The sequence below is a fragment of the Opisthorchis viverrini genome, assembly GCF_000715545.1.
Source record: "Opisthorchis viverrini unplaced genomic scaffold opera_v5_419, whole genome shotgun sequence".
Lineage (NCBI taxonomy): Eukaryota > Metazoa > Platyhelminthes > Trematoda > Opisthorchiida > Opisthorchiidae > Opisthorchis > Opisthorchis viverrini.
In genome coordinates, this window is record NW_008752077.1 from 21,296 (window position 1) to 36,171 (window position 14,876).

Here is a 14,876-nt window from a genome sequence, read left to right on the forward strand (position 1 = left end):
CCTGTTCCGGTGACCTAATTATGGGAAAACAGTCCTTCATCAAAAGGTCAGGCGTTAAGAAAAGCAGTGAAACAGCAATTCTAGTGAGAAAGAACACATGCAATGGCAAATTTGCGCTTTAAGGGAACAGATGACATTCGCTGTCCGAAAGCACGAAAATAAATCACCTAGACTTTGGCACAGAAAATGTAGACGTGAGGCAACCAACGGAAATAATTATTTATGGCAACAAAGAGGTCCCTCTCATCAGTGGGCCTTGCAAAGGCGTGATCAACAAATAAAATACGAAATTCCGGCTGGATGAGTGCTGGCCTTCATCTATCATAAATATCCGTCCAGTTGAAATATGAGACCGCCCGTGTGTAGCACATTCAGCTGAATGACATATCAAGCAGGAGATGCAGTTGAGATCCATTTGATAATCCTTTTCATACCAACTTGATTTGCGAACAAACACTGTGGATACAAACGTCATATACAAGCAGTGAGATAAAAAAAACTCGGTTTACTACTCATGTGGCTCAGTCACTGGATCCGACCATCTGATCGGTTATCCGCTGATCAGCATCCACGACTCCACATCCAACCCTTTGCCGCACCCTGAATTTCTTTGGATCGGAACGACTATGTTCGTTTTCTGGGAAGTTAACACGTCTTCCAAAGCTATTGTTTAGGATTCGCTTAATGCTGTGACGTCCTACCCTCCCAGACTATTACATCTACCCAATCCTCATCAAATCAGTTCTGGTTCTGATTGCCCCAAGTGCATCGTTGCTGTCATGTCCGGAGTACGAACGTCTACCATCATGCTATTAATTTCTGACGGAATTGAAATAACGGTAAGCTACCTCTTGGTCCATCAGCATCTTGTTCGGAGCCTCTAATCTTTCACACTGCCGTGATATGGCATCTTTCTATTTATTTTATTGCTACCATTGAGTCAAAGTTATTTCATACATCATATATGTGCCCTCCAGGAACTTTCAGATGCCCCATACTCGTCCGTCTATCTAGCCACCTAACTAAGTCATCTCACTTGAGAATTTTATATCTACACAAACGCTTTTATACCAATCATATCAGGGTTGATGTAGCATATTGATGGAAGCCGAGGGTAAATGTGAAGTTAGTAACCTAGATGCACTGAGAATAACTTCTGCAACTTTCTTCGCAGTGTAACATTCCTAATGACAGTTGGACATAACTTTTTCCAATGATTCTAGTTCTATCCGACGACATCCTTCGGCAGCGTTGCCTTCAACTCTTCCAGCCTACATGGCCTGTTCCTGTATACCACGCACTTAAGATGGTCTCATAGGAGAAAATCCAAAGAGGTAAGGTTCAGTGATCGCGATGATCTGTCAACATGACCTCCCTGGTCAATTCATCTGGTGCCAAATCTTGTCGTCAAGTCACCTCGGATGCTTTGGTCATAATGCGGAGTCGCACCTTCTCTTTGTCACCATATTTCGTTGAGATTGCTGTCGGCATCTGGCTGCTGACATACACAGTCTTCTAACAGTAACTAGCAGACCGAGACCGAAAGAAATTTGAATCAGTTAGATTGAATTCTTTTTACCGTTTATAATTCTGCTGAGAAAAAAACATCAAGAACCCCATCCCACACCGTAAAATTAGGAGTGTGCTGGGTTCGTTCAGCCTGACGACGACATGGATGGGTGGTCGTATGTTATAGAAACCGTGAGCAGAATCTATGCCTCTTCTCCGGATCATCACAACATATCCATCTAGACCTGCTCAACTTACTGCATACCACACAGCATTGCGTCGCTGAAGTATCTGGTTTAGGCTAAAGTATCAAGCTTCTTCCAGTCCACGTATATCAGCAGAGAACTAATCTTGAATGGATGCAGGTCGACTGATCTTTTGTTGCGCACGCCTTCCGTGAGCTGGAACTTAGTACTCAGTTTCTTCATGTATTTCCCAATGATCAACCGCACAACGCAATGCTGAGCGTCGGAACATTTGGCGACAGTCCTCTCGTTATTTGCTCACTGGTCACAGTAATGCACACTTGTTGGTTCGTTGAGAAACACTCCGTACGAGTCTTCGCGACTCAAATATCGGGAACTGCTAGTATGTCAAGGATGCGTAAGTAACGTAACCGAGCGGACGCGGCCTGACAGACATCGTATTAGCTGCTAGCCTATTGCCATTCGACTGCGACAGTCAATTTTGTTTTGACCTACGCTGCTTTCAAGCGCTTGCAGTTTCAAGTGAAACTTTCCTTTCTACTGATACCCTTTAGAAAGCTGGCAGTTCAGTGTCACCTTCAAAGTACATGAAAGCCACAGGTGGTAATCGGTCGTTTGGTTGACTAGCTTGGATAGGTTTTGCCATTTATGTCTGTTCATCGGCGCTCACCGATAAAGCAGCATTCCGTTTGTTTAAGGTCGACTGCACCTCTCCCCCCACCGAGCACTTGACTCAGCAGTATCGGTGTGCTGTTGTGCTCAAGGGATATGGGGACTGGACTCATGATCACTTGCTTGTCAAAGTTCCGAGGAGAGACCAAGTTCTGTAGCCAACCCTGCAACGATGCGTGCGCCAGACGCAGTTGGGTTCGTGAGGATACTCGTGCGCTAATGCCTCACACGGATTAGATGACCGGAAATTTGGGTTTTGAACATGTGTTGGAATCTCAACTGTCTAACCCTCCCGCTTATTATTCTTAATGCCTTATTTTACATGTCCTTAGGCAAACAAACGTTTCTCCCTGGCTTCTTCCCTGCTCCGGTACCGGGACTTGGAGCGGCTCGTCGTGCACAGCTTGTGGAAGAATTCCTCATGGTCCGCCGTGAAGCAGCTAGAAACAAAGCGCGTGGTGGTGGCTATTTGATGGGCGTGGCTGCGGCTTTGGGAGCCTCCCCGCGCTATGCCGAATACGATCGAGGCAAGTGTTGCGATTTGGCCTGACTGATTCTATTAATTAATACTGGCAAATACTCCGTTACAATCTTCAGAATGGTACAACGTTTTTCCTGCTTGTCTCCATTAATGGTAACAAAGACAATTTAGAAACGCATCAAGACTGCCAGCATCTCCACCCGATGAGCCTCAAACAGGGCTAAACCAGTTGTGAATCAACAAAGATTCAGAGTGAAGCGTATCATGAAGTGTGGTATCGAAAGCACTCCTTCCAAATGTCGGACTTCAGCCCAACCAAACCATAAGGCCCTTTTCGCGCAGCATATTCGGCTCAACGGTATCTTTAACAGGTCACGAGTTGAGTCACATGTTAACGTCATCTGTTTCCAAATGGGACGGACCTGTTCAGATTGGTCACGACATTGTTGAATGAAACATTAGGATATTTTGAACTATTTTAAACTCAGCTATTCTATCCATTTTTGTTTGATGCTGATCTGTATGAACACGATCTGCGAAAATTATATTCCTGAATTACAACAAGGAGGCGTGAATATGAATACGCCTTCGATAGTTGTATCTGTGCGTACGACACTTCGACTCAGGAAACCACTCTGTCGTTTGAAATTCACCAAGGTATCACAATGTACTGCTGTAGGGTGGGACATTTATAGACACCCGAATGAGTACAGGCTGTCCTCAAATCTCCCTGAACCTATAAAAAGTGTTTACATTGGTTGACTTGAACTCGTAAAACGTAAGTTTTGATACTAGTATATAACAATCGTGTGTCCCCTTAAATCTTCTCTGGATAGAGACCTCTCCCACTGATCTTCATTATCGGCTGAAATTTACGCTGGAACTTTTGTCTTGAAGACGAACCACCTTTTTTCAGATTTGAGGGCAGACATACACTGCCTGAGATGACGACTGACTTCTAGCAATGTGTCAAAATGGTGGCTATCCGAATTTTCTTTTTGAACCAGTCATTCACCAGCAGTCAGTCTGTTTGAATAAAACAAAACTAGTGAAATCTAAACTTCTTGATGTTCCATCACGACTGACGGGCTTATTAATTTACGTAGGCAATTATAGTGCTAGCAGCTCGTTGATAACGGGTACTGCCTTCTGTCTTCTGATATGCTTACCTTGCACTATCGATGTGTTCTGTGACACCGAATACTGAATGAAATTATTTCTTTTTTTCCGTTAGCTCCATTCAAGAAGAGAGATAATGAGGTGAGTCACACCATGGTCATACGCAGTTAGAACAATAGCATTAGTGCCAACAACTGTAATCAAGCTTGTATCTTCAGTTGACTTGTTTAATGCATACAAGTTGTTGTGTAGCCAAATTCAGTGCCATGTCTATCATTGGTAACAACACCGAAGAACACTGATGTTTAATTGCCGTACAACCATACAAACTTAATGGAGGAAGCGTCCAAAAGTATTTCTTGGTTGACTATCTACTGATTAGCTCCTCTGTGTATGTCATGGCGCTCGAGTCTAACGCACCAGCCGGAAGATCCTCCATTCGAGCCCAAACTACGTACCTCCACTACTTTTGTATAGGACCGAAAAACCTAGAAGTATGTCAATCTTAGTGCTTACTTCAAATGGCACGGCAGCTATACACCGAAATGGTGCTGGATGATTTGTTAGGATGCAGTTCAATCAATACTATCACGCTGCTTGGGTAAGTTGAACTTCGAAGTAATTAAAGAATAAATGGGCTTATGAGATTGCGGAAACGAGGAGTTTCAGCGATGAATAGTCTGGTCTGGGGCTAACATATGAGTGTTTGAAAATAAAGACGCCGAACCCTGAAACAATGCATCATTTTTGAGCGAATTCTCATAATGACCCCTTCCACCTTTAGAACCGCAAGTATCTGTTAACCGGCCATTGGTTAATGAGTTGTTGTTAATCACGTGGACCCAGTAACAGCAAGCTGATGCACTACCAATCGTAACGAGAACAAGGATATTGCGCAATACGCGAGCTTGACTCCCGTCAAAGCAGTTGGTTAAATCTTTCTGGTTTGTCATACAAGCTGCTGGCCACGAAAGCTTGTGAAGCACAACATACGAATTGTATGTGGTATAAAGTTTACGCATCGACGAAACCGGGTAGACACATGGGGAAGTATACAGATGGATCATCCAGTTTCGGGTTGTCTTATTCTGTTCAGTGTATTTTTCGAAACCCCTTGGTATTGGAGGCCTTATATGATCAGCTGACCAACGTGATTCCTCATTATTTTCTGCAGCTCAATGTTTTAGAGGAAAGAAGACGGAAAGTTGAAGAAGTGAAAGTAAGTGAGCCGGGCTCAAACGAAGCCCTGCAAGGATTTTATCGTTGGAACATTAGTTAGATATGTGATATGCCTACAGTGTCTCTCACTTGTTTGTAAACCTTGATGGGAAATGCGGCTTTTTACGTTACTTTCCTGTTTTTGTACTTATTGGTCAGTTTTTTGTCTCGTCTGCCATAGTCTCCCTGTCAGCCTACATGCGCACTCATAACTTAGCGGCCAAACTGATTTTATTGTTTTCCGTTCAGAATCAGGCGGAAAGTCGAGCTAAAATGCTCCAAGACCATTTAGAACAGAGACGAAGACAAATGTGTGCTTCTGATGTAGAAAAAGTAAGTTGGCTTTAAGCTGTGCACTTGAATTGTAGGGAGATACTAACAATTTAATTTCCTTTGAATTTTAGGAGACAGAACTTTGTTCCAATAACCAAGACAATGCCAATAAAGAGTAGGTTCCATGTACGAAGTGTCTTCTACTTTTCTATCTCCCGAATTTATCAGCCAACGGTAAACCTAGGTTAGTAACCATTGTATGGAGGGTTTAAGGTTTTCCAAAACGGCTGATGGCCCATCAAACAGTCAATGAAGATCTCGAACCAATATATGATATTATATCTCCCTTACAGGTCTTCAGTGAAATCTGGTGTACAAGCTCCCGTGGCTCCGTCTATTAGCATGGTGCTGAAGATTCTTGAGCCACCGAGCCCACACGTCTCACCAGTACCACCGACACCATTTCAAAAGGCACCGCCACGTCAAACCTGTCTAAGCAACTCAACCCAACAAACTGAACAAGGACCACAGAAGAAGCAACAATCAACAAAGACCGAAGAAACCATGGAATTAAACTCGATGCATGCGGATGATAGTGAGAGTATAACCACCTCTGCGGATAGCATCATGTTACAAAGGGGGTAAGCAACGAAAACAAATAATCAAATTAGGTATTTTACATAAACGTGATCGTGAGCATTGGTTATGGCACGGGAACTGCAGTTTCGGTTTAGAACCCATTTTCTGGTTTGCCTCCAAGTTACCGTACATGAGAGTAGACAGTCAAAGTTAGCATATCACGTCGTGCTTTCTCTGCTGTAAATTATGTGAACGTTTGGGTCATGGTGATCTTTTTGTTTTAAAGGAAAAAAATGTGTTTCGTTAGACGTTTCAATGGAACATCCCATCAATAATTACCCAATAACTTCACAGTGAAAGTTTATTTCAGGTTCTCTTTATGATATTTTGTCTGACCCAGTCTGCGGCCACTAAAACAGCCACGACTTAAGGTTAGCTTTTACAGGCAAGTGATCGTTTATAATGGATAGTTCGTCCTATACGTGGAGCCAATCTAAGCTGGAAATCCGATAAGAACTGTACAGCGGTTTCATCTTATTGGGATCAAACAGTCAATGAAGATCTCGAACCAATATATGATATTATATCTCCCTTACAGGTCTTCAGTGAAATCTGGTGTACAAGCTCCCGTGGCTCCGTCTATTAGCATGGTGCTGAAGATTCTTGAGCCACCGAGCCCACACGTCTCACCAGTACCACCGACACCATTTCAAAAGGCACCGCCACGTCAAACCTGTCTAAGCAACTCAACCCAACAAACTGAACAAGGACCACAGAAGAAGCAACAATCAACAAAGACCGAAGAAACCATGGAATTAAACTCGATGCATGCGGATGATAGTGAGAGTATAACCACCTCTGCGGATAGCATCATGTTACAAAGGGGGTAAGCAACGAAAACAAATAATCAAATTAGGTATTTTACATAAACGTGATCGTGAGCATTGGTTATGGCACGGGAACTGCAGTTTCGGTTTAGAACCCATTTTCTGGTTTGCCTCCAAGTTACCGTACATGAGAGTAGACAGTCAAAGTTAGCATATCACGTCGTGCTTTCTCTGCTGTAAATTATGTGAACGTTTGGGTCATGGTGATCTTTTTGTTTTAAAGGAAAAAAATGTGTTTCGTTAGACGTTTCAATGGAACATCCCATCAATAATTACCCAATAACTTCACAGTGAAAGTTTATTTCAGGTTCTCTTTATGATATTTTGTCTGACCCAGTCTGCGGCCACTAAAACAGCCACGACTTAAGGTTAGCTTTTACAGGCAAGTGATCGTTTATAATGGATAGTTCGTCCTATACGTGGAGCCAATCTAAGCTGGAAATCCGATAAGAACTGTACAGCGGTTTCATTCTTATTGGGAATCATCCTCAATGCTCACTTCACAAAACTCAAGCAGTTCCAAACTCACGACCTCCCAGCTACTAGCATGAACTCAACCGTTCAGCTAAGATCGATTGATTAGCAGTGTGAATAACTCTCACTTGGAATGGCTATGGCGCTACTCATCATTCGATCACGGAATCCACATCATGTTGATCGGTTCCTCGATTGACGACTTTTAATATGGAAGGTGTACTCATTTGCTTCATTTAACAACCGCATTTGTTTAAATTTATTTACTTCATTGCAGCATTGACATACGTAAAACAAAGAGAAACATTCTCCGCCGACTGAATGCTCGATCTGCAGATTCAAGGCGCCACTGGAATTGGGAGCATGATCCAGTATCACAGCTAAAATGTGGAGCTGATGATCAAAGCTCGTGCAACTTGATACCACAATCATGTATCGAACCAAATTCAAATAATTCACCAACTGATATCAAATCAGCTGCTATCGCGAGTTTGGCTGAAACAAAAAGACCTGATGGGGTGGGAAATGCTTGCCTGGATCCGACTGCCCGCGCGCACTGGGCCAATCAGGGAACAACTATTGTACGGAAGCTCAGTGAAGCGACTGTCACTCCTGGTATGTGTATACTATAGACAGTCTACTACAATTCAGTGATTTTTCTCTCTCAGGATGGCGACAAGGAGTATTGCATTATTTTCCTCTACTCTAGCACTGGAGACTTAAGCCTCATCTGTTTCTACTTTTTCAGCGTAAAAAAGTCAAAAACTTAGCTGCAGGGTTGAAACTCGGGAGTGACCCATGCTGTATACTGAACATTTCATGTTTTTTAAAGTACACCTTGGCAGGTACGGTACCATTCCTCTGTGTAAGCATTTTACCACTGGTGCCCTCCTGACATAACTAACCAGTATCCTCGTTTTTTTCTAGCTATCTGTGAGGGCACAGGGAAAGTGGGTGGCATTGCTTTTGAGGCCGAACTCGACTTGAGTGCGTCTGAGAACCCACTAACATTGGCTCCGAGGCTGAACAAAGAACCTTCAAAATGTGAGTCTGGCTTAAATATCGTATGGACACTGATCATCACACAAAAAATTCGTTATTCTGTAGTGCAACTACCCCGTCTCGATAGAACATTTGAATGTTCATAAACTGTCCGTCCCGGTATTCGACAGTTTTTTAGGGTTTAGTAGAAGTCAGGTTTTACTAACTGAGACATAGAATACTGTTTTCAGGGTTTCTAATAAATAGGAGGTATAAAGGCAATGAATGGCACAGTTACATATTTCGTCTGGTCAGCAGATGGCCCTTTTAACGGTTTACCGACTTTTCTTACCCGTTATTCATAATCGTATTTACCATCGTTTTGGAGCCATCCCATTGTTCATCTCACTACCTCAGTGACTTAAAACGAATAAAAGAATCTTCCTGACCCTTTTTTCAACTATGATCATTTTTTGTTCTATGCAAAAATTGTGCAGGCTAGAACAGTCACTTAATGAGTTTTTGACCTGTTATTAGTGGAATGAACACGTGACTCTCAGTGCAACTATACCATCAGCTAGCATGAAAGACTATCGAATTTTATTTTACTTGGAATAACTCACCATCACGATTAGCATTTTTAGCAACGCCAGATTAGGGCACCGGTGCTACACCGCCCTACAAACATGTCAAATTATTTCAATGAAGCCTTATAATGGAAAGGAGAAAAATAGGGCGGAAAGGGAGACATAGGGCTAGTCTGCCACAAATATCCGACTACAACCCCCAACAGTCAGCTAAACAGTCCGAACGGAAACTGAAAGCATGAACACCGCTGACATCTGATAGCCGCCATATAGTTCACTGTCTCCAGCCAAGTGCATGGAGGGGCACGAGGGTTCTATCCTGAAAGGCGAACAGGACCAACAGCACTCAAACTTTCATAACATCATTCTTCTCTGCCATGTCAACTTCTGTCCACTCCTAGGTTTCGGCCACTCTGTATTAGGCACGGAACACAGTACTCGTCTCGATATGCGGCAACTTCGCATGCGTGACGCATGACCTGGCCATCGTGGTTTGTACTTCGAGGAAAGTACCCTCTACTTCACCAAACTCCCACCTCCTGATCGCCTTATTGCTAATTCACTGGTTCCAGCCAACTCTATCTGTAGTTCTGAGACATCGGTGGTCGAAGACCTGAAGATGTGTAAGATCCTCCGTCCGAAATGATCGGGTCTCGAAGCCATCCAGCAATGCAGCCCGCACTGTAGTAGAATACATGCGTCCTTTGTGACCCACACCTGGCGCAAATTGGCAAATGCAATACGTGCGTTGACTTTGTCTGTCACGCTACTGTCAGAGCTGACGCAACTTTCAACATAGATGTACTGTTCCACAACAATATCTGAAAGCTTCTTTCTCGGAGAGATCCGAACACGAGTTTTGGTGCCTTTTCAGTGCTCACTTCATTACTTCAATAACGAAATCAAACAGAATGGGGAGCTGACACCCTTGTCGAACACAGATACCTGTGGGGAAGGTTTTGGAAATCTCTCCATACACTCTCACGCGCTCACATCCGAATACAAACATTGCATGATATGCATGAACTTCGGAAGCTACCCTGCTGCGCAAGCATGTTCATAAGAACTGATAGGTCGACAAAATCGAAAGCTTCTCTGAAGTCAGGGGACAATATCATAGAGCGCCTATACCAATGTTGTTACTCTAATACTTGGATTAGTGTGAAGGTATGATCCACATAACCCCTATCCGGCAAGAATCCTTCTCACCCTTCAAGGAACCCCTTAACATGCGCCTTCGTAAGATGTGGTAGAATAAACGTTTTCAAAAGTTTGATTACAACGGAGTCAAGTTTATTTCTTTGCGGTTACCAAATTTACTACGAAAAACTTTTTTGAAAATAAGCACCACTTTCGATTCACCCGTTAGTCTTTAATCCAGATAGAGACAAATGTGATAGACAAGCACGAACTGAGGATTTTAACTCGTCAAGTCTAGCAGCTTAGTGACGCTTGATGGACAAGACTCATTCGCGAATTTTTGGAACCGTCGGCGGTCCCAAATTTACTATTTAGGCCTCCGTTGCATTTGGTAATATCATCTGGGGAGCTGCAAGTAACCAGTTGAACTGTTCATGAAATTATTCTACCTAACGATTCAGGCACTCTTCTTTTTTAGAAGTAGGCAAGCCGTTGTTATCAGTGATCGTTTTGCATACAGGAGACCCCTTTGGACCTGTTGCACGCATCATTTGGATAAGTTTGCACACATTCCCAAAGTTTCCTGCATCCTTCACCCCTAGCTTTCTGGCTCCGTTTGCTTTTATATCCGCGAAAGTACTCGTTTTCACCAGAAGTCTGATGGCTCGTCTAGCGGCATTGTAAGCTTGATCAAGAGGAATAAGTGACCGAAATTCAAGAAATTTTAGAGTGTTGCTCAAGATCCACTGCCTGGGTCTGGTTGATTGAACCATTCCGCATATGGAGAGCCATGCACACAGACAGTACCCTCCACGACCTATAGTTCGAAAGAGACCGCAATGGGTCTTTCTGGTTGACTTGTTTCAAATCACGGTCTGAGAGCTTCTCAGTGGTCAGACGGGGTCTGCGCACGTTGCGCGCCCCTGTAGAGCAACCAACAAGTGCGTGGTCCAAATCCAAATACGGGACCCAGAGCAGAGGATATTTAGTAATTGACCCAGGCCACTTGTAGCTAATGGCGATGTTCACCTGAAGTTCATCTGTCCATCTCACAATTCATTGCAATGATCGGACCTTCTAGGTCTGACTTGGGAGTTTATCTTTAAGCAGCATTTCATTGGTTGAATGACCCCCACTCTCAGGAATCACCCCATTATCCAGCCGGATGTTGGTAACGATCCTTGAATTACCGACTATACAGCCCACTCTGCTGAGCGACACATCCTTTCTAGAAATTCAGNGCATCGGTTCAGCAGAGTTCTCATGCAGTTTTAAACTTAAAAATCTTCCTATTGCCTACATGGATCTGAATTCTGTTATTCGACGCTTGCTCGTGATTAAGTTCTTTAATTCCGGTCAGGATCCTAAAAGTAACTATCACACAGATGGTAGAAACGAGGTCGTTCAAGATTTAGCTTATGTAATTCTCCGTCATACAAAGAGATCATGCTCATTTTGGGAGGCTGATTTTTCTCGAGATCTCTTTTAACCATACAGCTGTCTTGTCCTTCAGGTGCCTGGTTTTTGTCAGCCGAAGAAGTTGGTTCCATTCAAACCCAGCCTGGAAATGACATGACACCGGGACCGAGTGGCCCCGGTGGGCCGAATGTCAACCTGTCGTCATCCAGTATTCCATCCACAAATACGTCGCCTAGTCGTACACTCATCCCAAACTGCAAAGAAGTGGTAGAAAATCCAACGTTGGTTAGGATGGACACATATAATGTCGAAATTCCACAAATAGTTAAACCAACATCCAGTTCTACCCAAGTCTGTCTGTTTCAAAAGGTGAGCACTATGGTATTCGGTGGGTAAATTCTGATAAGCACCTCACTAGGATCACTTCACTGTATAATCAAACTCGCTTGCGATGTAACACGTTCTTCGGGTGTGAACCCGTATTCCCTTAGAGTTGTCAATTACTTCACATTATGTACTGTAAAACGAACTTTTTGAAATAACTGACTCCATATACTAGGACCGATTAGGATCACTGATTCATGCACCCGGACAAGGAGACTCATCTTCCTCGATGGCTTCAGCGGTTTTTAATGAATGAGTTATGGAAATAACTCACTTCCTAGTGTAACATACATTGAAGCGTCGAATGAATGTGGCCGTTTGAACCAACTTATTGCGCATGGGGGGAAAACCGGTTTTTCCAGATATTGGTGCCGTTGTTGTTCACTTTCTTGCCAAAATCTTCGTTTTTTAGGAACTCGCTTTACTGATCTTGGCACTGTACCACATTCATCTACATCCTGTCAGTTACTTCGTTTGTATTAACCTCGTTTCAGGTTGATTTTTTGGACGACACCACTTACAAGAACGCAACCCTGTCGCGCACATCGGATGCCTTGGCATGTGAGGTACATGATTTGGAACCAGTTCCTGCGCAACTGCGTAATGAAGACAGTGGCCACACAATGAGGCGAGAACAAACAGATCCAGTAAGTAATGGTTTCTTACCGTCAACAAATCCTAAGCTTCTTTGTATATTGACAGACCCATGATGGGTGAATTGATCGTTTGGAGAACGTACCGGCCCCCAAATGCTAGGTCCTGTCCTGAGTGGGTGCGGTAGAGTGGCCCTTCTTAGGCTGAATAAAATTCAGTTCTTCCGCTTTCAAACGATTGTATACGAAGACAAAAATTAGCGCTACATGCTGTCGCTTCTCACGCACAACAACCCTGTGTAAATTTGATGGCATGCTGCAGTTCATCTTATAAGTCCGTGATTTGCAGTTGCATGTCGATCCAATTCTCGGACCCATACGCACTTTCAGAGAATTAGGAAATGGATACTTTGAGTCCTGCACACGTTTCATTAACAAGCGCTCCAAGGAGGAGGCACAGACACCTCTGTGCATGTTTATCTGTGTTACAGTGGTCACCACGTGGCAGCTTACTACAGTTGCGAAGATATCTGTGAAGTTCCGGATGCTAACAAGACCATTCGAAATCAGCAAGATTTTGTTGATAAAACCCTCCAAATTGTGTTTACACTTTATTCAACCGATTGTGCTGATGGTAGGATTAAAAGACAACAACTCTGGTTGTTTTCTAGGTGCAAAGCACGGGACCGTTGCCTGAGCTCAGTCAACTGATCGGGGAGCTGAAACAAAGACTGCTATCGGGTAGCAGCACAGATCACTCCAAAAAGGATGAAGGTGCACTAAAGTACGTTTCTGGGAGAAATTCTCTGGTGTTTATGATTGAATTTCATAGAGCTGTGATCGCGAAATCTGTTTTTGACTGTTTACACCCAAAATGTGACACCCATGCTTGACTGAATCATCAAAATTCGTTGTGTTAATTTGCCCAGTGGATACACGGAAGAGGTAACCAGAGTGCTCAGCTCCGCCCAGAGAGTTTCGGAGAATGTCAACCAATCAGCGCTAGATCGGAACACTTACAAGCTGAATTATTCGGACGAAGGCAACATTATACAACGGACCAATAATCAAACTGAGTGGCAATTCAGAAATCCCACCCTACAGTCCTCGGTGGTATTTTCGAGCAATCCCACTGCCACATCAGGGGGAAAAGAACCCATTTTCGCTTCCCGGCTACTTTGTTCATCCAAACGGGCCTGCTGGTCCACAGAATCCATAAGTATTTGTGGAACGGATACATATCAAGCTCCCGATAAAGGGTCGTGGTTGCGTGTACCGGACTGTGGCAGCCTTTCAAGGCGTTCTGGTAAGTTGGATCAATGTGGATTGTAAGTGTCACTTCAATAAAGTAGTGTTTCGGTGGCCACTACAGTCTGAGTCTAGTAAAACCGTAATTTTGACAAATCGAACTCTGCGCAACTCGGCAATATCTCACAGCTCGTGCTTCCTGTGTGGAAGGTGCACTTAGAAATGTCCGCGAAGGCGAATTGATTGATTTGTACTCGAGCCACTCCGTTTCGCTTTGCTTATGAGATCTAATGAGGTGCAATATTTAGTGGTACTGAAAGCCGATCGTGCAGGGTACTCTTCCCTTTTTTGTTACATTTCACAAAACGTAGATGCACCAACAATGTATATAAGTTTCAGTGCGTTTTATAACTACTGTTAGGCAAATAGTCATAGCAAACCACGTATTGCTGACATTTTGATTCGAGAACTCTGGAGCTAAGAGTTTTGTGATGAAAATAGCAACTTGTACTGTGGTGCAAGTTGGACCTCCAATGTGGTGTTTTTCTTTGAAAACACTTTCACAAGACTCTGTTGGATCAGTCTTCTTTGTGCATTACCTTTGTCGCGGAGGAAAATTGGGTTGCAGACTTACAAGTAGCTATTTAAAGTGGCCTAATCCTTCGAAAGTCATCCACACGCTCATCCTGTCATTCAGAACCTGTACTACTGGGGGCTAGTCTTCCTTCTCTGGGATTATTCATATTCTAAACGGACGACCCTTTATGCTCACAATTCTAGTGTTACTGCCAAGTCAACTGGGTAGTTGAGATTGGTAAGGAGGTACCAACCAAACGCGTTAGTTTCCTGTTTGATCAAATCGACCTTCAGCTAACTTGATGCGTCTGTCCCGTGGAATATCTCAAGCCCGGAGAATTTATTTCTGGTGGGTGACATACCCGGTTGAACTGTGTTACACCTATGTTCATCATGTTTATTCAATACAATTGTTAGGCTCAATACAATTGTTAGGCAGGAATCCACGCGGATCCCACTATACCGCACGTCTTTAGGCGCTGCTACGGCCGAGAAGCCTGGCCCGCTCGAGGTTGGCCCAAAATTCGGGA

General features: G+C 43.6%; 1 protein-coding gene across 1 annotated transcript in view; it reads left to right on the forward strand.

Moving 5' to 3' along the window:
• T265_15278 (hypothetical protein) overlaps positions 1-14,876 on the forward strand; it is a gene marked incomplete at both ends in the record, with an annotated part of 46,002 nt that overhangs the window by 10,352 nt on the left and 20,774 nt on the right. The window contains 12 exons of the mRNA XM_009177389.1: positions 2,720-2,920; positions 5,046-5,206; positions 5,455-5,538; positions 5,610-5,653; positions 5,832-6,119; positions 6,656-6,943; positions 7,696-8,033; positions 8,346-8,462; positions 11,640-11,914; positions 12,424-12,576; positions 13,194-13,306; positions 13,452-13,828. Of these exons, the coding sequence (XP_009175653.1) occupies positions 2,720-2,920; positions 5,046-5,206; positions 5,455-5,538; positions 5,610-5,653; positions 5,832-6,119; positions 6,656-6,943; positions 7,696-8,033; positions 8,346-8,462; positions 11,640-11,914; positions 12,424-12,576; positions 13,194-13,306; positions 13,452-13,828 (2,439 nt within the window). The remainder of the gene's footprint in view (positions 1-2,719; positions 2,921-5,045; positions 5,207-5,454; positions 5,539-5,609; positions 5,654-5,831; positions 6,120-6,655; positions 6,944-7,695; positions 8,034-8,345; positions 8,463-11,639; positions 11,915-12,423; positions 12,577-13,193; positions 13,307-13,451; positions 13,829-14,876) is intronic.